This window comes from Xiphophorus couchianus, chromosome 14, assembly GCF_001444195.1.
Source record: "Xiphophorus couchianus chromosome 14, X_couchianus-1.0, whole genome shotgun sequence".
In the NCBI taxonomy this organism is placed as follows: domain Eukaryota; kingdom Metazoa; phylum Chordata; class Actinopteri; order Cyprinodontiformes; family Poeciliidae; genus Xiphophorus; species Xiphophorus couchianus.
In genome coordinates, this window is record NC_040241.1 from 999,068 (window position 1) to 1,022,511 (window position 23,444).

Genomic DNA, 23,444 nt, shown 5'->3' on the forward strand with positions numbered 1-23,444 from the left:
TGGTAGCATTGGGTCCTTATTGGGTTTCAAGAGTAATGTTATGAAAGCTGTGTTCATCTGTGGTGGTACCATAAAATTAGATTTGATTTCATTTATTACCTTACAGAAAAGTGGTGATAAAATGAGCCAGAATAGTTTGCTGAACTCGGTAGTTAATCCATCAGGCCCAGGCAATTTGTTGTTTTTAAGAAGTGAGTTATGAAGTTCAACTGTTGTGAGTGGAACATCTAACATATTAACTTTTTCAGTGGATAAGCAAGACATTTTTTTGAGAGGAATTGTATTTCATTTTGTTTTGGATAATGATCTGGTGTATATAACCGACATAGAAAGATTTAAAAACATTGCTAGTTTCTTGGGGGTTTTCAACTGTTTCTCTCTTTTTTTTATTGCCTTTATTTAACCAGGTAAACCCCATTGAGATCTGGATCTCAATTTCAAGAGGGACCTGGACAAATTGAATTTAAAATAGCTTGAATGAATAGAATGTTCTTTTATATGTTTAAGCTGATTTGCCAAATAATGACCAACCATATTATTTTATTGGAAGTTGTTATATTTTAGTTTTTTTATGGATAATTTTTCCCCATTGATGTTTTGAGTTAGTTAGTTCTTTCTTAATTTGTTAATCTGGATTAGTATTGTAAGAATGAGTTAAATAACTTATTTGTTTTTCTACAGTTTATTCTATTTGTTGTTTTTTCTCGTGTGATGAATATGCTATTATTTTACCTATCAATATTGATTTTCCTGTTTCCCATAATAACAATGGCGCTGTATTTGGAGAGTCGTTCATCTCCAGAATAAATGCTCAGTCTTTTTTGAATGAAGGTGTTGAATATGGAGTAAAATTTGTTTCACAAATATTCAATCAAAAAAAAAATCATGTCAAACAAAAAAAATATTTGTTGTGATCAAAAAATTTGGATTTTCAAAAAAAAAGTTTTAAACAAAAGAAATTTATCTCAATCTAATTGTAAGAATTATTTTTTTAAACAAACCAAATTCCTTTAAAAGCTTTTTTTAATTGAAATCACACATTTTTGTTTGAATTTTTTATTTTTGCATATCAGAATTTTTTTGGTTGACAGCCTAAATTTTTGCTTGAGTCTAAGTTTTTTTTTATGCTCCCTTTTTTTGGTTGAACTCAACGTTTTTTTCTTGCGCTTCTCAATCTTTTGCTTGCGATTCTGACATGAACATCCTGGGTCCTGGGTTCTGTTACATTATCTAATGAGTAAAGTAAGAAATATTCAAGCATGGTTGCTAAGTATACTTGCTTAGTGACCATGCTTGAAGTACTGAAGTTTCAATTATGCACTGAGTAATTTTGTTGTTGACAAGAAAAACATAAATTCTTGAAAACAACTTATGGGTGACAGAGTAAAATGTGTCTGGCCAGGGTTTTAAAGCTTCACACATTCCAAGACGCCAGTTTAAGTTCCTACGTATTATTTGGATGTTTGTGTTTGAATGTATGAAGTGACATTCTACTGATATACATGTGCATTTTGTAGTGACTGAAAGAGAAATCAAAGATAAAAAACACACTTGAAACAAACGAAAAATAATAAGCAAAAAGACAAAATAAATTAATTATGTGGTAAGTGACTGTGATTAAATTGATTAAAAATTACTGCGGGGGAAATACAAATCAAAGTTGGAGAATATGATGCATAGTAAATGACATGTAGAAAAGGTTTTAACAGTTTAGAAAAGCCAGGGTGTCATTTCAGAGATGTGGTATAGTTGCCATGTACAGTATATATTAGGGTGAATATTCAGTATTGTTGAGTTTTCTTTGTGAAAACTATTTTACTAAATTAAGATATATTTTTTTGCTGGACAGGCTTGCTGTCCAGGATGTTCATGGACAGTTGCATGTACTTTACTGGGAAGATGTTGACATTGATTTGGATCAGGGTATGTGTTGAGTGTGTAGAGACTAAAGGTTCCTCTTTATGGTTCAAATCAAATTTTTATTTTATCTTTTACATTGTAGAACAGGTGATCATTTGCACTTTACAAAATAAAAAAGTGTTGGATAAGAATTCACATACATGTGAATGCTAATATAATAACACAAAAATCAACAGATGAAAAAAGAAAAGGCGAGAAAAAGGGAAAAAACAGATTGTAATGTATTTGTTGATGATCAGGATTTCTAGAAGCTAAGCTCACATTAGCCCACACTTTATCCCATTCAAATGATGGTTCCACATCTGGGACGTGTTTCTTCCAAATCAAATCTGATACGAGAGGTCTGTATGTCTGCTTCAACCATAACTGATAAGAGTCTTGAAATAAACTTTGTTGTACCTTTAACAGAATTTATTTTTCATTTTTTAAATGAAAAATTAGCTAACTGGCGTGTTAAACGTGGTACATATGTCCTGAAAAGTAAGTAGCCCTCTCTCCCCATAAATTAGCCCTATATAAGGGTATCACCAATCAACAGCTTATCATTATTAAATATTGGAAAATGCGGGCTAAATCCAGGAGAACAACCAGCTACTTTCTCCACCCTTCTCAATATAAATGGCAGATATCAAATTCTAACACCAAATTTCAAATGGGATTGATGTATTGAAATGGTACAATGCAAAATATTAACAAGAGTATGGCGCTAACATCTGCTCCTCCGGAACCCGTATGAGACCAGTCCCTCTGGATGAAACCAGGATAAAACAGGCCTCAGAGTGAAGACCAGAGAGGATCAGGATCTAAACAAAAGGGGGAGGTCAGGTCCAGACTCTGACCTACCCACCACTTTGAGACAAAGAGTTGTAAAACTCTGCATTTTGAGGGCTAACATTTAGGCTAGATAAAGAAAATGTGGTCTCATGACCACAAAGTGCATCTGAATTTGAAATCAAGGAAAGAAGAGAAACAGGAGGGAGAAAAGATTGGCCAAGAGAGCCAATTAATTCTAGCAGCGCTGAATTATGGACTGAGACAATATCTAAGTCTGGCTTTTGTAGATGTGTAAAAAAAAAACATACTACTATTCTTGTTTAATTTTCTATTTTAATTGGACTTGAAAAAGATTTGGGCTCCAAAGCGGAGCTGTTCTTAGAAGGTCAGGGCTTTGAATCCAGGATGTTTCTGCATGGAGTGTACCTCATCTCTCCTCTAACTGCTGGAGAAAGGAACCAGCCTTTTTGAGATGCTGCACTAAGAATGGATGGATGGAAAACTTTTTTCTATTGTCAAAAAAACTGGAAGTACCACTATTTATTAGAGAAAAACTCTGTATGAAATGATGAAGGAATGAAAGGTTGTACCCAACTTGGCTTTTCTCTGAATTCATCACATTTGTCCTCCTGGTCCTTTTCTCTGACCATTCCACTGCCTTGCCCAGTTCTGCCTACTGTGCATTTATATTGAATACTTTGTGATTTATTTATTTTTATTTTTTTAAGGGGGTTTAGATGAAGTTGCAATTGTCAGGGAAAATGTTGCCCTAAAACTTGACAGTGTCATCTGCATCAGCCAGTATAGTGCATCAATACAGTGGGTTGCCAGATCTGTACCTTTTCTGAACTGCCGTTCCTAGATTGTTCTGTTGAGGCACCTCCCATAACATGATGGAGCTGCAGGCTTCTCAGAGCCACCATTTTGGAGAGAAAGGGTTCCATTACTGTCTTCTGTTTCCTGTTGTCAGTGTGATTTGTTCCTTGCTGGTTAAAGAGTGAAGAACAAATTGTCATTTGCTGCTCATACTGCATGTATTTCTTCATGTTTACCATATTTCCATCTCATTTTCTTTGTCATCCCTGCTGCATTTCCATCTCATTTCCCATCATCCTCAGCACACTCTCCTTACTCTAGTCACCAAATCTTCCACCTGAAGCACCTAAAGTACTCAGCCTTTCCCCCTTTGCTCTCACATTCTTCGTCCTCCTCCTCCTCTTCCTTTTCCTCCTGCTGGTATTCTCCAAGCGTTTGGCCTAGTGGTGAAGAGTGCAGCCAGTTCATCCTATGGTCACTGATGGCTGCCTACCTGCTCCTTTTCATCACGTCTGTCCTCCTGGTCCTTTTCTCTGACCATTCCACTGCATCCCACTGCGGTCCCCAGTATGCCCCCACACAGGGCACTGATACCCAGCACAGAGCGCCACTGGCTGACCAAGATCCCACCGACTCCCACTGTAAGTGTCATGGTAACATAGCCAGAAGGAAGCTACAATCTTGAGCTGAGCTAAAGTCCATTTCCTAACTTTGATTCATGCTGCTTAGAAATATTGGTGATAACTAGGATGATATTTTTACTTATCAAGATTTTTTTTAATTCAATGTTTTAGATCCAAACAGACAACAGGCTGTTCTTTCCAGGTCAGTTTTCATTGAAAAAGTTAACCCAAGTTCTACAGACACAGAGTTCAGGTTCAGGTAAACTGTCTGCAGTTTCTGTGATTTTAAGATTAATCAAGAAACCTACATGATGTCCGGGGTCCTTTTAAGGTCCTATACATTTTGTACCACAAACAAGCAAAGTTGGTATGACAATTAAAAAAAACCTTGAATCCTTGAATAAACCCTGGACACTGCTCCAGATATTTTTTTTCCAAGTGTAAGTAAGTAGAGAAAAGTACAGAAATAATACTGTTCCTTATCCATTGGCTTTAAAGAAGAAAATCAGCAATTATTCAGATAAACTGCTAATTTCAACAATTGGATGTCTATACAAGTTTAACCATTTCACGGTACGAAATTATTCTCAACTGTTGAACCTTTTTATGTCGTCTTTCATTTCAACCACACACTTCGGTGCATTGTTTTGGAATTTTCTGTGACAGTGTGCCAAGTACTGCATCATTAGCTATTTTTTCTTCTAACTGTTGTGCAAATTGTATGCAAAAAAGTCGCAAAAAAGAAAAAAAAGTGAACTAGGCTGGACTCGCAGGGTTAGGCTTAGACATTTTTATGCGTTTGGTGCCCCTGGTAAGGCACAGTGCCTACAGTCAATGGGACAGTTTGCTGTGTCAGAATTTACTCAGTGAATGGGTTTCCATCCCCCCTTAGGACATTAACTCTCTTTCAGAAAATCCAAAGCCTCAAGTAAGCGAAAAACCTTTTTTGCGAAATTGAAGAAGTTATTTTGAACTTTTGCCATTTTCATCAACCTTCTCTAACATTATACTTCACGATGCACTGTTGTGGAAAAAATTCATTTTACCAAGCACTGTCAGGTGAAATCACTCAATCAGGTTTATTCATATATTGTGCACAATACAGAGCTTGTAGGACAATCAATAATGAAGCAGGTCTGGATGAAAAGCTCAGCCAGGCTGACATGAGTTTTATACCAAGGATAAGGAATTGAAAACAGAAAAGAAGAGACGAGACAGTCTGGTTCCGATGCAGCTGTAGAAAACAACTTCAAACCTTCTACATGTAACCCAAATAGTTCTTTTGGTGAGAGTTCACAAGCATTTAGTAGAACATGATTAGCAGATGTTAACTTGTAGTAATTTTCCACCACAGTACTTAAAAAAATGTCGATATAAACACGGCCAATGTGGAAGGAAAAGGACACCTGCTTTTTTTAGGTTGACCACATAGCTTAAGGTCTTGCTGAAAGGTTACTAAGATGTTAAACAACTCTTGTGTCTTTTGGGTTTATTAGCTGAGCTGCTGATTTCAAATGTCACATGGCATCCATCTGTCTGAGACCAGGTAATTAATTAGCAAATAATTAAATGTCTTATTTTCATTTGTGCTTTGTATTGTGATCTGGTTGTTTGAACACACACCAGTTGCTCTACAATACCACACCTCCTCTAACAATAACTGATACAGACCAAGAGCTGTTTAGCTAGTAATTTCTGATAATCAGGTGGTGCCCCAACTTGGTAAATTTGATTAAAATTACCAGCTTCACAAATAATTGTCCTTGACACTTATTAAAAGATAGCGAAACTACACCTTCTTGGACAGCAGTTGTCTAAAAGAACTCATTATAGTTCATGTCCTTTATAAACAGATTGTAGATAAATATGTATTCAAAGAATAGATCTTTAACAGCATTGGCACATTTTTTGAGCTAAGAATGCTTATTTGATCCAAACACTGTGAATGTGTTTCTGATCTTAGCTCTGTTTATTTGCAGGGTATTAAATCATATCCGAGGTGTTAAAGTTAAAGGTGGATAACTGCTGTGGATCTGCTTTCAATTAAAAAATGGATGTTTTAATTGTTTCATACTGATGTAACAATTCAATGGGATTTTGGAGTTAAAAACCCTTTCAGTGTGTCAGATCTCAATAGTTACACTTTGCTGATCTAAATTAGTGCATAAATTCGGGGACAGTGCCATCTACTGGTCAGAGTTGGTAACGACACATTTACCAGGAATACTGAAGAAAACACATTAAACACTCATGTTCATGTTTTGAAAACCACCTTTGGCAACCTTTAGAACAATTGCTAAACAGAGCCGAGCTCTATTGAAAAATTCAATATAAAATATATTAATTCAGAAACTATTCAAAAACAGATTTGAACATCTAATGACAGATTTCATATAGTTTCAGCTGCAAAAGGTAACACATTGAAAACCACATGGATATAACAGCTGATTACAAAATGAATCTTGCTTTGTCTCAAAATCCTTTAACTGATCTATAAATATAAATAGACCACAGTCTATTGTGGTATATAGATTGTGGTCTATTTATAGACCACAATCTATAAATAGACCACAGTGTGCCTGCCCATGTGTTGTCATGGTCTCATGCAGTATGATATATGTGGCAACGTTTGTCTCAAAGGAAAAGATGATTTCCAGCTGATGGCTCACAATTTTATGTTTCCACTCTACAAATACCAATAATTATCTGTGGAATTACCTCCAAATTTTTTAGCATTGGTAGAAATATTTATAGTGCTTACATGTCTCTATGATGCACTGAAGAATATTTTAAACGTTTTCATTAGCAAATGGATGAAATTTATACGGTTACATCTAAAAGGCGAGGTGGAAGAGTAGATGTGATTAAAAGTTTCTGCTCTGTTGTTTGTGAAAGAACATTTTCTGACAGTAGCTGTTTTGCTGAGTGAGTCAATGGACTCTATCAAAGAGAACAGAAATGATCAGGTGGGGCAACATATGGACGCTATTGTTGGTGTCCATATTTTTGAGTTTAATGTTTTCCAGCTACTCTGTAAATGAGCCGATTTATCCCAACACTAGATGCAAAGCGAAGCTGGTCCCTTTAACAGAGTGCAGTGGAACGTCTGCAGTGTTGGACTTTTATTTATTTATTTTTTTAAAAAAGGCTTCCACTAAAACTCACAGGACCCCTTCTAAAAATGCATCTTACAAATATAAGCAAAACATCTCGTAAATACTATCTTAACAACAAAGAAAACAATGAAAGACCAAGATTTCCCGGGAAAAAAAAAACAAAACGGGAACCTACAATAGAAACTTGACAGAGCTACAGAGGAATGCATATTTGTTTTTAAAAGCTACAGATTGGAAATTTGTCCGCTCAAGCTCATGAATCAACACTCAAAAAAAGTAAAAAACAAAATAAGGCTTTTTAGCTATTTTTAAAAAAAAATATGTGACAGCTTTTCACACCCTGGGTGGAAATATTCACACCCTTACTGATAATCAGATCCAGTGTGTGTCCTTGATTGTGTGTTGTTTATTAAACATGCTGAATTAGACCAAAATTATCAAGAATATCACAGAGCTTTATTGCCCATCTGTCTTCGGACTCGTCAACATGCATGTTGAAATTATTTAACAGTCATAATCAATGCATATAAGAGATAAAAGCTCATTAAAGCCAATGAAGAAATGTTTCACATATGTATTGGATTTGTATAGTGTCAGGGGTTGTTTATGTGTTTTTTATCTCAATTCCCTGTTGCTCAAGAGTCAAAAAGACCTTAAAGCACCTTTAGACCTTTTAGGACATTTTTCACAGTTTAGCGAATCCTGAAGTATTGCATTAACCATTCCTCCTAGTTTATGTTTTCTATTGTCACTTAAAAATTGTAACTAGGAGGCGCTGATTCAATTAGTACAGGTGATTTATTATTGTCACCCAACTATGTTTCTGTGTAACACCAATATTAGTGAATAGTTACACAAAACAAATACTAAATGGTTCTTATCACCACAAGATATTTTGATAAAATGTTAAAGATGCAGTATGTAACTTTCACAAAAAAAGTTACATACAGTTGTTTTTTGCTTTACATATTTCCTGAAACTGTCACTAGGCGGTGACAGTATATAAGACTGATAGAAAGTGGAGAGAGGCAGCGGCCAGCAAACAGGCCAGATTCATATAACTAAGACCCGCCTCCTGACTCTGATTGGTTGTTTCAAGAAAGTACTGGGAGCACTGGTAGAAGGGAGAAGAGCCCAACTTTTTAAACAGATTGTCTGCTATGATACAGCAGAACCTGTAGTAAAAGCTAATCACAGCAGGTAAACAGTTTTCCTGTAAAGGTAAGTTGCTTCTCTGCCATTAGCATATTAAGCAGCGATCATATCAGTTTCTGTGGCAGGGCTAAGAGCCTCCTCCTGGCTCTGATTGGTGGATTTTGGTCAGGAGCGATGCATTTCTTCAGACAGATCGGTCAGTGACAAATATGTAAAAAATAGATTTTTTTATAAAAGTTGCATACTTTCACTGGGAAACGGCTCTTCTTCACACAACTCTGTCTTCATCTGTCTAAAAGTTCAGGGCTTTGAGTTTTGTAATGAGCTGTTTTTTTTAGCTGGATGTGCATCAGCAACCTTATCTGTAGTGTCTTTATTTGCAAAGTAAAGTCCATGAGGACAGTATTTCAGCAGCGTCACAAACAGTCAATCAGAACCAGGTGGTGGTGTTGGATGCAGGACGCTTCTCCTGCCTTAGTGTGACAGCGGAGCGGCTTGTTTTCAGACCTTTTCAGCAGAAGCATGTGTCAGTCATCAGTAGGTGGTATCCTGGTCTTGGTGACCATTCTTGGACATGTGGCCGGCCAGCAGAGTGTCAGTGTTCAGTTAGCTGGAAACAACACTGAAGCTGTCCAAGGTACAAAAGGTTTCTGTGTGAAGGATGCTGTATCCGAGCACTACTTACTATTTGCATTCATTGTCTCCTAGCTTACCTCTTTAGCATGAAAGGTAATGTTGATGTTGTATTGAGTTCTATCACCTTCACCTCCAACCAGCCTCTAATTCATTCTTCTCTGTGTGTGAGCCATGCCTCAAACTGATGTGAGCTTCCCTTCCTGAATATGATCATCCTGTAATGTTGGATCAGTGCTCTCATAAAGCTCAAAATTCCAACTTGTGTTTCAGTTTACAACAAACAGTAACTTTCTTGAGTGTGTCTTTTGCAGCCCGTAAGCAGGAGATCATCAAAGTGACAGAACAGCTGATTGAGGCCATCAACAACGGAGACTTTGAGGCCTACACGTGAGTTCATCTAGCTTCACATGTCTCTACATGTGTTGCTGTAACTTTCTCTCTTCAGGCAACTCAAATGTGATTGTCTGGTGTTCTGTTTCAGGAAGATTTGTGACCCTGGTCTCACATCATTTGAACCTGAGGCTTTGGGAAACCTGGTCGAAGGCACAGAGTTTCACCGCTTCTATTTTGAAAACGGTAAAGTTGTTTTTGAAAATTCTGGGTTCAAGGTTCAAGGTTTCTTGTTGGAAAGCCAATTCAAAAATTGGTTGGTAATATACTCTTTTTTTTCTCTTGTTACTCCTATAACAAGTAGTTCAGAGATTTTCTGGTATTGGAAGATTTAAATGTTTGTATGTCAATTGGCATGATTATTTTTTATACTTTTCTGTTTTTACTTTTTATTGTCTGTTCAAAATAAATAAAGCTAGATTTTTCTATAAGCTAGAAAAATGTAGCTTGTATTTTTCTATATTTATTTTATTGTTTAGGTCCAGATGTACAGTAGACCCCTGGTATTTACGGCCAGTTATTGGGGACAATAACTATCTGCAAATAGCTAAAATCTTAAAATATTTGAGACCGCCTCTATAAACTCCTATGACTGCCTATTTTAATAGTTCAAACAACAAATATACCTTATCATACATTAATATGCATAAGACTACCATAGCCACTAATGTCTATATCTACATTAGCGGCTCTTTGGAGTTACAATCAATAAATGAATTGAATGCTTTGCGAACGACAGCCAATCGCATGCCAAGTAGCATTTTGTCATTGTATTTCAGCTTCCCAAGCTCCATGCTCTATAAAAATAGGTGAATCCATGACTACTGAGCAGCAAATAGACAAGTTGCTATAGGTAGTGTTAAGGAAATATGGATATTGTTGAATGTTTAATATGGCTAATCTCATGCCATGTGCGTATAAGAGATAAACATTCCTATTTGGACAAATGTTAAGCAGAGATAAACATTCTCCTGGCAGGGCTGTAACTTAGAGCAGCCACAAAACACTATTCTCTTGAAAGGCGTTAAATTAGCAGGCCATAAATAATATCTTCCCTTGCTTAGAGGTCGGAGGTCGGGGGTTTCCCAGGGGCTCTGAGCTGCATCTGGAGTTGATCACAGACTTCGAATCTTGGAAACATTTAGGTTTAATTTCTGATACACCTTTTAAATATTGATAGCAACAGTGTGTTAGATGAAAGTATATTACCCAAGTTAGAAGTATTAATTTAGTAAATGGAATGTATTTGAAAATGTACTAACTATGACAATATCGGAATCAAAAGAGAATGATTTGAATGTTATGTTTTACAGGTTGAAAAAGACTTCTATCTCATCATTGTTCGTGATAAGGCAAAGATTCAAATCTTGGGAGATGCTGAGTCCAAAGGAGTAAAATAGGTTTTGTGAAATTAACTTATAACTTTAACAACTAAAATGACTCTTGAGTTTTGTCATTAAAACTTAGGGGAAGGTTTACGTTTTTCCAAGGTGGCTCTCGGTTGGTCAACAGGAGGAATGCCTTCGTTGCATAAATTAAAATACGGAAACACCTTTTTGGTATAAGATGACGTGTAAGGAGGAAAATAGAGAGAGTTTTTTCCATCTTTTCTCCACGTGGGCGCCTTTGTCTGTCTTTGTGTTTCGTGTTTGTCTTTGTCTGTTGTTATTTTGTGATAAAATGCATATCTCTGTACCTCTGCAGCTTTGTTAACTGATTCATGCGTTGCTTTGTATGAATTAAACTCTGTGATCTGTGACGTCAACACGCCTTGTTTAGTTTCGTTTTACAGCTGCCCGCTGCTTGCCGAGAGGATCCGGCTTTTAAAGGAAGATACGAGCCAAACGTTTTGTTCAAAGTTTTAATAAATAATTCTTCCTTTACAGTAGTAACTATAGCTCTAGTATATTGAGCATTTCTGAAAGTAAGTGTGCAGAAGAGGAGATAAATTCATGTAGCTGTGAAATGAAAAGCTGCTCAGACATGAACATCCAGTAGAAAACATCTCAAAGGTGTTTTTCAGGTATTCTTTGAATACCTGAAAAATCTTTCAGTAACCTTTTCACAAGTCAAGTTTTTGCGCAGTCTGTCCACTTTATTAAGTACACCTTGCTAGTACCCTGTTGGACCCCCTTCAGAACTGCCTTAAGTTATGGCATAGATTCAAAAAGGTACTGGAAACATTCCTCTGGTCCATATTGACATGATAGCATTGAGCAGTTGCTGCATATTTGTCGGCTGCACATCCATGATGAAAATCTCCCGTTCCACCACATCCCAAAGGTGTTCTATTGGATTGAGATCTGGTGACTGTGAAGGTCATTCGAGTTCAGTGAACTCATTGTCGTGTTCAAGAAACCAGTCTGAGATGATTCACACTTCATGTCAGTGCGTTATCCTGCTGGAAGTAGCCATCAGAAAATGAGTACACTGTGGTCATAAAGGGATGGACATGGTCAGCAACAATACTTAGGTAGGCTGTGGCATTGACACAATGCTCAATTGATACTAATGGGCCCAAAGTGTGCCAGGAAAATATCCGCCACCTCATTGCACCACCACCAGCCTGAACTGTTGATACAATGCAGGATGGATCCATGCTTTCATGATGTTGACGCCATATTCTGACCCTACTATCCAAATGTTGGATAGTAGGGCAGAAATTGAGACTCATCAGACTATGTAAAGTTTTCCCAATCTTCTATTGTCCAATTTTGGTGAGTCTGTGCGAATTGTAGTCTCAGTTTCCTGTTCTTAGCTGATAGGAGTGGCACCCGGTGTGGTCTTCTGCTGCTGTAGCCCATCCACCTCAAGGTTCAATGTATTGTGCATTCACAGATGCTCTTCTGCATATCTCGGTTGTAACGAGTGGCTATTTGAGTTATTGTTGCCATTCTATCAGCTCGAACCAGTCTGGCCATTCTCCTCTGACCTCTGGCATCAACAAGGCATTTGGCCTATTGAACTGCCACTTACTGGATATTTTCTCTTTTTGGACCATTCTCTGTAAACCCTAGAGATGGTTGTGCGTGAAAATTCCAGTAGATCAGCAATTTCTGAAATACTCAGACCAGCCCGTCTCGCACCAACAACCATGCCATGTTCAAAGTCACTTAAATCACCTTTCTTCCCCATTCTGATGCTTCGTTTAAACTGCAGCAGGTCGTCTTGGCCATGTCTACTTGCCTAAATGCATTGAGGTGCTGCCATGCGATTGGCTAATTCAACATTTGTGTTAATGAACAGTTGGACAGGTGTATAAAGTGGCTGGTGAGGTTATATACTGCTAATGTGTGATTGCATACATAAAAAGTATTCATACACTTAAAATTATTCAATAGCTATATTGTTTTCCTTTCTCAGAGTGTTACATTTTTTACCATGCATGCTGATGACACAAGACAAATATTTCTGTATAACTGTATGGTCACAGCACTGTGGCACATATCACATCATTCATGGTAATATAGGTATAAAAATCCTGCTCTGGAAAATGAACTTTATATGATATGCTAATTTCATGGCCTGACCAACTTATTCAAGTTGTAAGGCAAACATGACTGAACTGCCATAAAAAGAAAGAAGATCAGCTGGTTTACAGTCTGGACTGGACTGAATTTCACAGAATTAGCTGCTGTCTGTGATGCAGTAGCTTCTGTAAGTGTTTTGGCTACTGCAGCTTCTGTACCCTTGGTTACCTGGTTACTTGGAGCTCAGCATTGGGTTGAAGACTTGATGTTCATGTTTGCATTGTGAAATTTTCTGGTAAAAAGTCTACCTGTATTTTGTCCAAACTCAGATCTCCATTTTATCACATCACTGCTCAAAGATTAAGAAGATCGCCTGTATGTTCATGGGTTTTCTCAGGTTTTCCGGTTGGTTTACTTTTGTTCTCCATAGCTCTGTCTAAGGGGAAACTGCCCATCCACACCATCCTGTTGAACCCCCACGTCCACCTGATAGGGGACGAGGCGGCCTGCATCGCCTACATCCGCCTCACACAGTACATCGATAGCAACGGCATGCCGCGTACCATGCAGTCCGAGGAGACCCGCATCTGGCACCGCCGTGATAGCAAGTGGCAGAACATCCACTTCCACCGCTCCGGCTCACTCACCGTTCCCACCAAGTACGAAAATATGGTGCACAACCACATGGTGACAAATCAAGTGAAACCATGTTTTATCTAACGGTCATGTGAAATGTGTTGCAGTTGAGGTGACACTCTTGGACCACAAACAGCCTCCAGCCAGACAGCTGACCAAACCCCACCCACCATGTGGACCCAACATCCCAAAGCCAATCCCTTTGCTATAGCTCCACCCTCAGTGTGTTGTTTACATATTGTAGCTGCTGCTGCACTCATGTTGAAAAGTCAACAGAAGTCAATCGAGGGATTAATGATTTTGTAGTGAGAATGTGTGCTGTGTGTTTATTACCTGAGCTTTGGTTTCACCTCTTTTAGATCTGTATGTTTTAACAGGGGTGCTTTCAGGTGCTGCCTGGTCATTTTATAGGCTGTTAAGATGTGAAACTTTATAAAAATTTTTTAGCATTCCATGTATTCATATATTATGTAACGCTGAGGCACAATGACCAAAATGTCACACACTGTACCTCCTTCTTGCTCATGTATCTTTTCAGTTCTGCCATCTGTTATGCTCAGACTCAAGCTTGCTTTGATAAATAAGTTTCAGTGATCAATGCACTTTTTCTTGAATCCATCCTTAAAGTGAAAATCCATTCAGCTCTCTGGTTTGCTAGTGCCACCAAGTGTATTAGGTGTTTGTCTAAAAGGAAAGTCAAGTAAAACCTGATATTTTGTCAGCTTCAACTGCCACCACCTCTGCAGGTGTAGGGGGAGCCTGTTCTGTGACAATGTAAGCTGACATGGAGTTTCTAGAGTCTTACATATTCTCATACAGTGAGTAGCTCTTGATGAAAATTTTCTCTGTTCGAATTTGTTACATTTTATAATGTGATATTGATGTTTGTTCCTCTTGATAACTTCCTCTTTTAGGCTCCGGTTTTTGTGATTCCCTCCTTTGTCGTAACTGTTTGCCAACGTTTCTCAGCACCTGGTCCAAAGTACAAGTTCACGACAACTTTTGGTTAAGGTTTCAGTTATTATTATTTAGTTATTCATTTAATAGAAAATGAGTATCATAATGATCATAGTAACCCTCTTATGCTTAATTCTTGTCATTGTGGTGGCGCCATGGGATTAAAGGGAAATGGGCTCAAAATGTGAGATGTTCAGGGCCTTTGATCATTTTCTTCATTGTTGGATTTTTTCCCCTTTTTTTTCTTTTGTCTATACAACTTCACGGAGTTATTTGGTATAATCACATCATGCTTTCTACAATATACTGATGGGCCAAGCCTAATGTGCATTAAGGAAATGTCAAATAAAATGTCATTTAGAACAAATGTGCATTTTTAAAATCAATTTCAGTGTTTGTATTTACTATTCAAACCCACCTGCAGCTATTGCTGGGTTTCAGACACTTGACTTGGATGACTTGTGAAATTCAGATGGAGGTCTGGAAGTGGATTTCTTTAGTTCAAAACAGAGCAAAATGGATCACAGCGAGTACGATAATATTTTCCGCACTATAAGGCGCACCTAAAAACCTTCAATTTTCTCAAAAGCCGACAGTGCGCCTTATAATCTGGTGCGCCTTATATATGGACCAATATTGAGCCACAACTACGGTAAGCAGCCGCCGACTTCATTTTCCCCCGTGGATGAAGAAACGGGAAAGCAGACACAGACTTTATTTTCCCCGTAGAAGAAGAGGGGGAAAGCAGCCGCCGATGCAGCCAGTGGTGCACGCTGGGTTTTGTGTAAAGACCCCAAAATGGCTCCTATTAAGAGACACGCTTACAACGAGTTTAAGCTCAAGGCCATCAGTCACACAGTAGAACACGGGAATGGGCTCTTTGCACCTGTCGCACTGACGTCACAACTGCATGTGCAAATGTGGCTCTCTTTTTTTGCTTTGAGTTACCATGACAGTTAGAAAAGACAAAGCAGTGACGTGCGGTGAGGTTCATAGCTGGTGAGGCACTGACGTCATCAGAATCAGATTTGCAAATAGATGCATAGATTGACAGCAGTTTACAGGTTATGTTTCACTTCTGCATCCTTACACATACAAACTGTAGCTCACAAAACACACATTTCCTTAAAAAACAAAACAAAATAAATGTTATTACTGTCTTACCTTTACTTATAAAGGTTATTATCTCCTGCTTCGATTGAAAGTCCACTTGAGAAAACTTTTTTAGTGTTGTAATGTAGTCATCCATGTCGAAAGTCGGGATAAGCGAGAGGAAAAAAATCACTATCTCTATTATAATCTATCGCTGCACTTGACTTGCTTCCAGAATCGTTTAGCCTAGCTCGCTGTCACTTACTCGGCAGTTGAGGAGTGAACAAGACGAACGTCTGGGATCTTGAGCGCCCCCTGCCATGAGGCAAGAGAACTGCCTGCCTCACCTCGAACCTGTTCTCTGCCGTTTATAATCGCTCATTACACGAAACACGTTACACAAACACAGTTGGTGACAAAAAGCACTGTACATTATATACATAAGCTAAATTATTGGAAATAAGTTCACATATTAAATTTGTTTAAACCATTTTATTGACGCCGTACAGCAACATGCTCTCTCCGCTTAGCAGCCAGCGCAGAGCCAGGGGTTGCGCAATCCAAGGTGAGGCAGAGCTCGCTGCTGCCTCACCGGCATCGCTTCCAAGCATTTGAATGGGAAAATAAGAAAATTCAGCGATTTTGAACAAATAAAAATCGAAATTGGTGAAGCTACATGAAAAATAAATATTTTTTAGTACAAACCACCGGATGAATATAACAATTTAAATTACTTTATGATTATATATTTTCTTTCTTTCCATGATGGCTGGTGAGGCACTGCCTCACCTGCCTCCCCTGACCGCACGTCACTGAGACAAAGTCGTATTTCAGACGCAAATAAAACAATACTATGAACATTGCTGTCTTCCTAATATAATGGACTTTTAAGTTTTCATGGATTTCCAAACGATCCTGAATTAAGAAGACAGTGGCTTGTAAATATTCGTCGCTACCAGTTAAAGCTAACGCCGCACAGCAAAGTTTGCAGCCTTCACTTCACTCCGGATCAACTTCCTCAGCCTAAAGAAGAAGGTAAAGGAACCTCCTGTGTTATTTCCATGGAATCACTTCCGTATTCAGCCTGAAAGAGAGTTTATGGGAAGGAGAGAGCAGACCAGAGCCAGACAGCCGAGCTACTGACCCGCCTGTAAACACCATCCTACTTCACAAGAAACATGCAAAACTAATAAAGCAAAATAACACGGAGACCTTAAGGAACACGGCTATATTTTTCTAAAAGCAACAACTTTGAACCTGAACCGTCAGCTGAACTAGAACTCTGACACCAGAGCTGCTCTACTGTTAAGCTATGGGCTTGTTGTTCCTCAAGCTTCAGAAGCAAAAAGCCTGAACCGTAAAATCCCCGTTACTTGGTCTCTGACACTAACGACAATAAACACACGTAATATACTTGAAAACAAGGTAAAAACATTGTCCGTTAATGAATGATGAAAAATGTTTAGATACTTAAATAGCACATTTTTACAAGAAAAATGTCTAGCATAAGCTAAAGCTAATGTTAGCCACAAAGTTTAAAGAAAGTAAAACTCACCTTCGTATCTGTGTATAAGGAGGCGAACATCTTAAAACCTCTCCAGCTTATTGTCGGGGCTTCGGCTCCATGTACATCATTAAGCTGAGGTGCAAAGAGCCCATAGAGCAGCAGAGAGAATTTAACATTAACTATCAATGGTGCGGAAGAGGAGGAAGCAACAGCTGTTCATTTTGGGAATGAACGGAGTGGAGTTTTCAGAAAGCTGGTTTGTAATCTATTAATAAAGTTTGACTGACCTATTTGACTATTTTGTCGACATTCCCTTTATCGCAGTTCCATCTAATGGATGCATAACGTAACCCCAGCCTCTACTGTAGCATCTATTCTATGCGCCTTATAATGCGGTGTGCCTTATATATGAAAAAAGTTTTAAAATAGGCCATTCATTGAAGGTGCGCCTTATAATGTGGTGCGCCTTATAGTGCGGAAAATACGGTACTCTAAATGGGCTGGAGCAGTCGAGGTGAAAAAATATGCGTATATTTAGGATATGATCCATATTATCTCGGTAAAAAAAAAAGACTTCTCTTATCATCTTGAGGATTTACCCGGTATTGCAACGATCCACATAACTAACTATCTGGAGTTGCAGACCTCATATTATATGATGAGCCAGGTGAAAGTTTTCAAAAGCCTGGAGAATAAAATTATAGTTTCAGGTTGGGTCAATCATTTAGGATCGACTGGTTTCTGCCTGGTGAGTAGTGAGTTGTAGTGAGCGGTAGCATAGTAATTAGTCTATGCTACCGCTAACAATGAACTAACCCATGTTACTTGTATGAGCTTGGATTTCCTGGTAAATAATTTATTTAGCTTCTGTAAACCCAAATTCATGCTGGAGTTGTACGTAGTTGTTGAGTCGTAGGACGCTGGATTCAAGTTCAACATTTCACAGCGACCTACAGAAATCCCATGTTTGTGTCCAGACATGTGGGGGAATAGTCACAGCTCACTGTGACTGTATGCTGTGTAGGTTATATTTAATTTATTTAGCTTTTTTTTTTTTTTGCATGAAAGTCCCACTGAATAAATATATTTTCTGTCTGGGACTCGGCATTGAATTAGCTGCTAACAACATTAGCACTCTGCAGACTACCAAGCTGGGGAGTAAAAATAATATATTTTACCTTGCATATAAATGTAAGGTAACTAAGTAACTATCCGAAAATATCCAAAATAAATATAAAATATTCGAAAATACAATTTAAACGATGTGATCGCTACCTGGTGGAAAGTGGTTGCTGCAAACTGTGGCATTGTTAGTTTCTGCACCTCCTGCTTTTAGAATAGAATAGAATTCAACTTTATTGTCATTGCACTGTCACAGGTACAAGCAACGAGATGTAGTTTGCATCTATCCAGAAGTGCTCTATGAGATATAAATATTTATTTACAGATGTACAAGACTATGTATGTATGGACTATAAGGGGTTATAGCAAGAGATATAGATATTGTGTATAAATATAAATATAAATATGGGAGCTTTATGCACAGATTATACAGAATATACAAGAATGTTAGGGAATGGATTATATATGTATATAATATAATACAAGATAAATAATGGCAGATAAAATTTACAGGTTGTATGTGTGTGTGAAGAAAACAGTCCATGATGTGTGTGTGTGTGTGTGAATAGTCCATGTGTTATTGTTGTATGAGAGGATAGGGGAGTACAGTCCTTATAGTTTATGTTTTATGTCAGGAGGCGTTCAAAAGCGTGACAGCTGTGGGAAAGAAGCTGTTCCGGTGCCTGGTGGTTCTGGTCCGTAGGCTTCTGTAACGCCTCCCAGAGGGTAGGAGGGAAAAGAGTGTGTGTGCTGGGTGAGTGAAGTCCTTTGTGAATTTCCCGGCCCTTTTCAAACACAGCTTCCTGTAGATGTCCTTGATGGCAGGGAGCGGTGCCCCGGCGATATACTGGGCAGCCGGAGATTGTTGATCCACTTTTTTCTTTGTCTTTTGTAGGTTTTTTAAAATTAACTCCCTTTGTTCAAAACGAAAATAACGTTTATCTATAATATCATTATCTATAAGAACAGTTGGAGCAACTGTACATGACTCAGACTTTGGGCATTCTTGCCCTCAATTTGCATTGGGTGACGTCGATTCTACATCATCTGAAACCCAGCAGTAGTGTAAAGTCACACAATCAAAAGTTAACTACAATAATTTAGGTTATTAACCCATCATAAGAGTGGAAACTTGTTTATTTTTCAAAGTCATATTTTCATCATGTTAATATATATTCAGTTAGTTATTTATTTAGATATTTAGCTCTGAGCTATACCAATCTAATTATAATGAAGCTAAACACTTAGCTTCAAAGTGAATATTTAACTAATAAGCAAATACACTTGTCAAAGTGGGCTCAACCTTTGAGGTTTTATTTGGCTTAGAGTTAAATATTTAGCCGCTGACTAAATATTTAGTCAGACTGTTTTTGTTTTTGTTGGGGTTTTTTTATCTGTATTGACTTTCGGGATAAAAAACACCCTCGTATTCGCCGAAATTGGAATTGGCAGGTCAGGCTTCCAGTCTTAGAAAATGGAAATATGTCAATTTAAGTTGAATGCTCCTCAATTAGAAAATAATGACATCACTTCCTGTTGGGCACATGTACAGTTTATTGTTTTGCCATGTACACACTGCAGCTGCTATGCCTTTTGACGTTTCAGGTGCATTTATTTTAAGAATAATTCAGTCATACATGCCCGCATAGATACTTGCATTGTTAATATGGATATATTGAGATCACCATGGAAACAAGATGCTTCTATCATTGACTGCTGTGGACACCACAGGTTTTGTTCTGCCATTCCATCACACTCAGTGGCAAAGTAAAACATGAAGTGATCACTGCACCTAATCAGTCTGGTCAACAAAACCAAAATAGCCAGAGCACAAAAAACACACCATGTCAATTTTCAGTATTTACATTCAGCTTTTGAACCCTTTCAAACACACAACCAAACACACACTGTCAGCTCGAGGTGCTGCAGGTCTAAAAATGATGGGAATAAATAAGAAAGGAAACATTTGTGATGACATGCAAGAAAGAGCCTGGACTTCAGCTGGTTTCTGAGTGAACAGTGGTAACAACAGTACCTCGTAACCTCAGGTCCTTCACAAAGGCTGTTTCAGGACAATCAGATTTGATTTGGACTGAAGAACAGTTTTGATTTTAGTTGGTCGTCAGCTTTAGAATTAACAATAATCAGTCTGTTTAGCTAATTATCTAGCTAAATCAGACAGATTTAGTCAAACTAACCATATAGCCCCATATGTCCCTCTGCTTCTACCTGTGATTATACAGAGATTGAAAAACGAGTCTCAGCCGATCACGTGGACTGATACCAGCCACTTGTAACTATTTTATATAGAAATGCAGATGTCCAGCTTTGCAAGCAGCAACAAAACACATGAAATAAGATCACATTTTATAATTACTACAGTGTTGCCTAGGGACGTCTGAGCTCGACTTGCTTCAGAGAACCTGATTCAAAGCTCTGCTGTCCACTTCAACACAAAGCCCATGTATAAGATACATTTTGTCGCAGGGTCCCTGTAAGGCTCCCAGACAGAGGGTGGCGCCAAACACACAGCAGCTAAAGAAGCAGATGTTGACAAAAACAACAAAGCTAGTTTTAAAGAATTCCACTGCCCACTGTTGTGGTGATAAATCTCTTCTCTTTTACCTTATGTCTAAGAATTCCTTCCCAAAGAAGCTGAAGAGGAAAAATTCTTTAAAATAGTGTGAAATGGGGCATTTGCTTGTCAGGTTTAAGCAGCTTGAGTTTGTAGAAACTGAGAGGAACACCAGGACCTTGAAGTGGAAATCTGCTTTGCTGTCAACTATTTGCTTTCATTAATTTGTCTTTCTAAGTAAACTCATGTCGATAAATTGTTATCCTGGTAAAAAACCAGCCACTTCACTTCGTTCAGAGAACAAAACGATAGCTTCCTGGAGGCATGGACTGTGTTGAAGTTTTAAATTTTACCCAACTGCTAATGTTTGCCCTTTACATATGTGCCACTTCTATGCTAAGAAGCTTTCCTGTGCTGTGCTGTGAACAACGATCAGATTTGATCCACTGTGAAGAGAGGAGAGCTGATCTAAATGATGCTGCTGTTAATGTTACTTTGATATTTGAAAGCTTCCTTCTCTTCCGCTGCCATTGCTAAAACTACAGATAGACTACAATTCTAAAACAGTGCAGAAAAATCAACGTCACCGTTCACTATATCTGCTGTTTGCTGATTGGCCTGGTAGAAAATCTATGAGAGAAATGAAACTCAATGAGACTGAGCACTGAAGGGAAATAAGAATCAAGTGGAACTGCATACAAAAGTGATGGCCAGGCTAATAAAACATTGCTCTACTGCACAAGTAGGAATGACTACTGATTACTACCTCACATAACCCCCAGCCTTTAACAAGTCTTTTTCAAAGCCAATTCCATTCAGCAGTTTCTTCATAAACTTGTCTTCAGAGAAATATGAGTTTGTATTGACCAGCAAATCTTACTTAGACTTTTCGCTGTTAAAAGTTTGGAATTCCAGTTTGCAGAACAAAGTAGAACCTATGGGTGGGGAGAGGTGCTCCAGGTGACACATTCCTCATCACTACTTTCTTTTTCAATAAACACACTATTTACAGTCACATGCCAGAGGAGGCTCTACAACGCTACAATGTGACACACTGGACTTAAACTGAAATAAGGGTTGATGCATGATGCTATGATGATATAGGTTTGGCTCTGAAACACACACACACATCACCATTTTATTATCTCCATGGAACAGTAATGTTATGAGTAATTTCTCCAGCTATATCAGTACATGTACAGCAGGTTTTCATGCTGTATTAAATGCTGTAACAATTTGTAGATTTTCTGTCCAGCCACATCTAGATTCCTTTCATCTTCTTTATGTATAAATCTTTACAAAAGTTCTTGAAGAAGAGGCCCATGAATGAGGTGCAAGAAGCTCCCTTGAACAACAATGCACTGAACACTATGAAATAAAAGATCTAAAACTTTGAGAGGTGCTTTCTTTGGTCAAAAATGTAAATGGGAAAAAAATTGTTAAAGCACAAATCCTGTTCTGAAATCTACAAACCAACAACTGGAGAGGAGAACATCTGGTTCTGAGAAATGTCACCAAACATTTCGGAAAATGTAGTAAGAGTTCAGTGGAAGTAGCTGCTCAGTCATGGCTCTCCTGCTCCTCTTCCTCATCTTCCTCCTCCTCCTGGCCATCCTCACAGTACCTTTGGAGCAGGTGGCGCAAGTGCTGCTGCAGGGCATCAGGCTGCAGAGCGTCCGGGGTGTCGTCCAGACGTTCCAGGTGTACATGCTTCCCCTGGGCATCCGTCACCACGGTCCTCTTCTGGCTGCGTGACTTAAACATCTGGCTTCTGCAGGAGGAAGCAGACATGAAGAGGAGTGAGACTGACAGTCAGGTCAGGTCAGAACATATGAACACACTTAATTACTGACAGACCTGGAGGGAAAAAGAGCAACATGGAACGGCATGTTATTTCCCTGATTTAGTATTGTATTAATAAATCCTCAGACTCTTAAGAAATGATCATTCCTTGTTGTGTGAAGAGTTTCTTCTGCTGATCTGAATTCATTCCTTCGTGAGAGTTCATAAGTTAAAAACTAAAGAATATTTAATTTTATTAATAATTTAATTGACAAGAACTTATTGATTACAATTATTAATAATTACATAAACCAAACATAGACGTGAGTTCAAATTCCCAACAATCTGGATTCTACCATTTGAGGTTGGTAAAACATTTTTGGTTTCCAGAATTCCGATTTCCAACAAAACTAAAAAGTTCACTTGATTAATCTGCTGCCACATCCTGTGATCAGTGGCGACACCACAAACTAAAACGTTAGTTGTGTTAACCCTAAAGTATGAAGTCGTATAAAGCTTTATTAAGTCCTGAAGTGTTTCACACTGCATGTCCTTAGACCAGAGGCAGGATGGCGTCAACCACTCTTGCCATCAATCCATCCAGTACTAATCTTGACTGCTGCCGCTAATCCTAAACATTAGCTCCACTAACCAACACTACACCAACATTGCATTTAGTGGAAGTTAATTTCTAAGGCGCTAATTTCAATTCAAATTAAACTGCAATAAAACTCAGAAACACTTGAAAGATAACCCTGGAGTTATAATCTTCAGGGTTATAATCTTTCTGGCTCATGACCATTTGGATGATCCAGAGGAGAAAGTTATGTGGTCAGATGAGACCAAAATAGAACTTTTTGGTGTTAATCCCAC

The 23,444-nt window shown here is 38.2% G+C and overlaps 2 protein-coding genes across 39 annotated transcripts in view; one reads left to right on the forward strand and one right to left on the reverse strand.

Moving 5' to 3' along the window:
- camk2d1 (calcium/calmodulin-dependent protein kinase (CaM kinase) II delta 1) overlaps positions 1 to 14,860 on the forward strand; it is a 127,816-nt gene extending 112,956 nt beyond the window's left edge. For all 7 annotated transcript variants that reach the window (XM_028037815.1, XM_028037818.1, XM_028037820.1 and 4 more), the window contains 4 exons: positions 9,352 to 9,427; positions 9,522 to 9,616; positions 13,331 to 13,559; positions 13,644 to 14,860. In XM_028037815.1, the coding sequence (XP_027893616.1) occupies positions 9,352 to 9,427; positions 9,522 to 9,616; positions 13,331 to 13,559; positions 13,644 to 13,647 (404 nt within the window). In that variant the 3' untranslated portion in view covers positions 13,648 to 14,860. The remainder of the gene's footprint in view (positions 1 to 9,351; positions 9,428 to 9,521; positions 9,617 to 13,330; positions 13,560 to 13,643) is intronic.
- Positions 14,861 to 19,748: 4,888 nt separating this feature from the next.
- Positions 19,749 to 23,444, reverse strand: part of ank2b (ankyrin 2b, neuronal) — a 176,110-nt gene continuing 172,414 nt past the window's right edge. For all 32 annotated transcript variants that reach the window (XM_028037792.1, XM_028037814.1, XM_028037787.1 and 29 more), the window contains one exon: positions 19,749 to 22,560. In XM_028037792.1, coding sequence (XP_027893593.1) covers positions 22,350 to 22,560 — 211 coding nt within the window. In that variant the 3' untranslated portion in view covers positions 19,749 to 22,349. The remainder of the gene's footprint in view (positions 22,561 to 23,444) is intronic.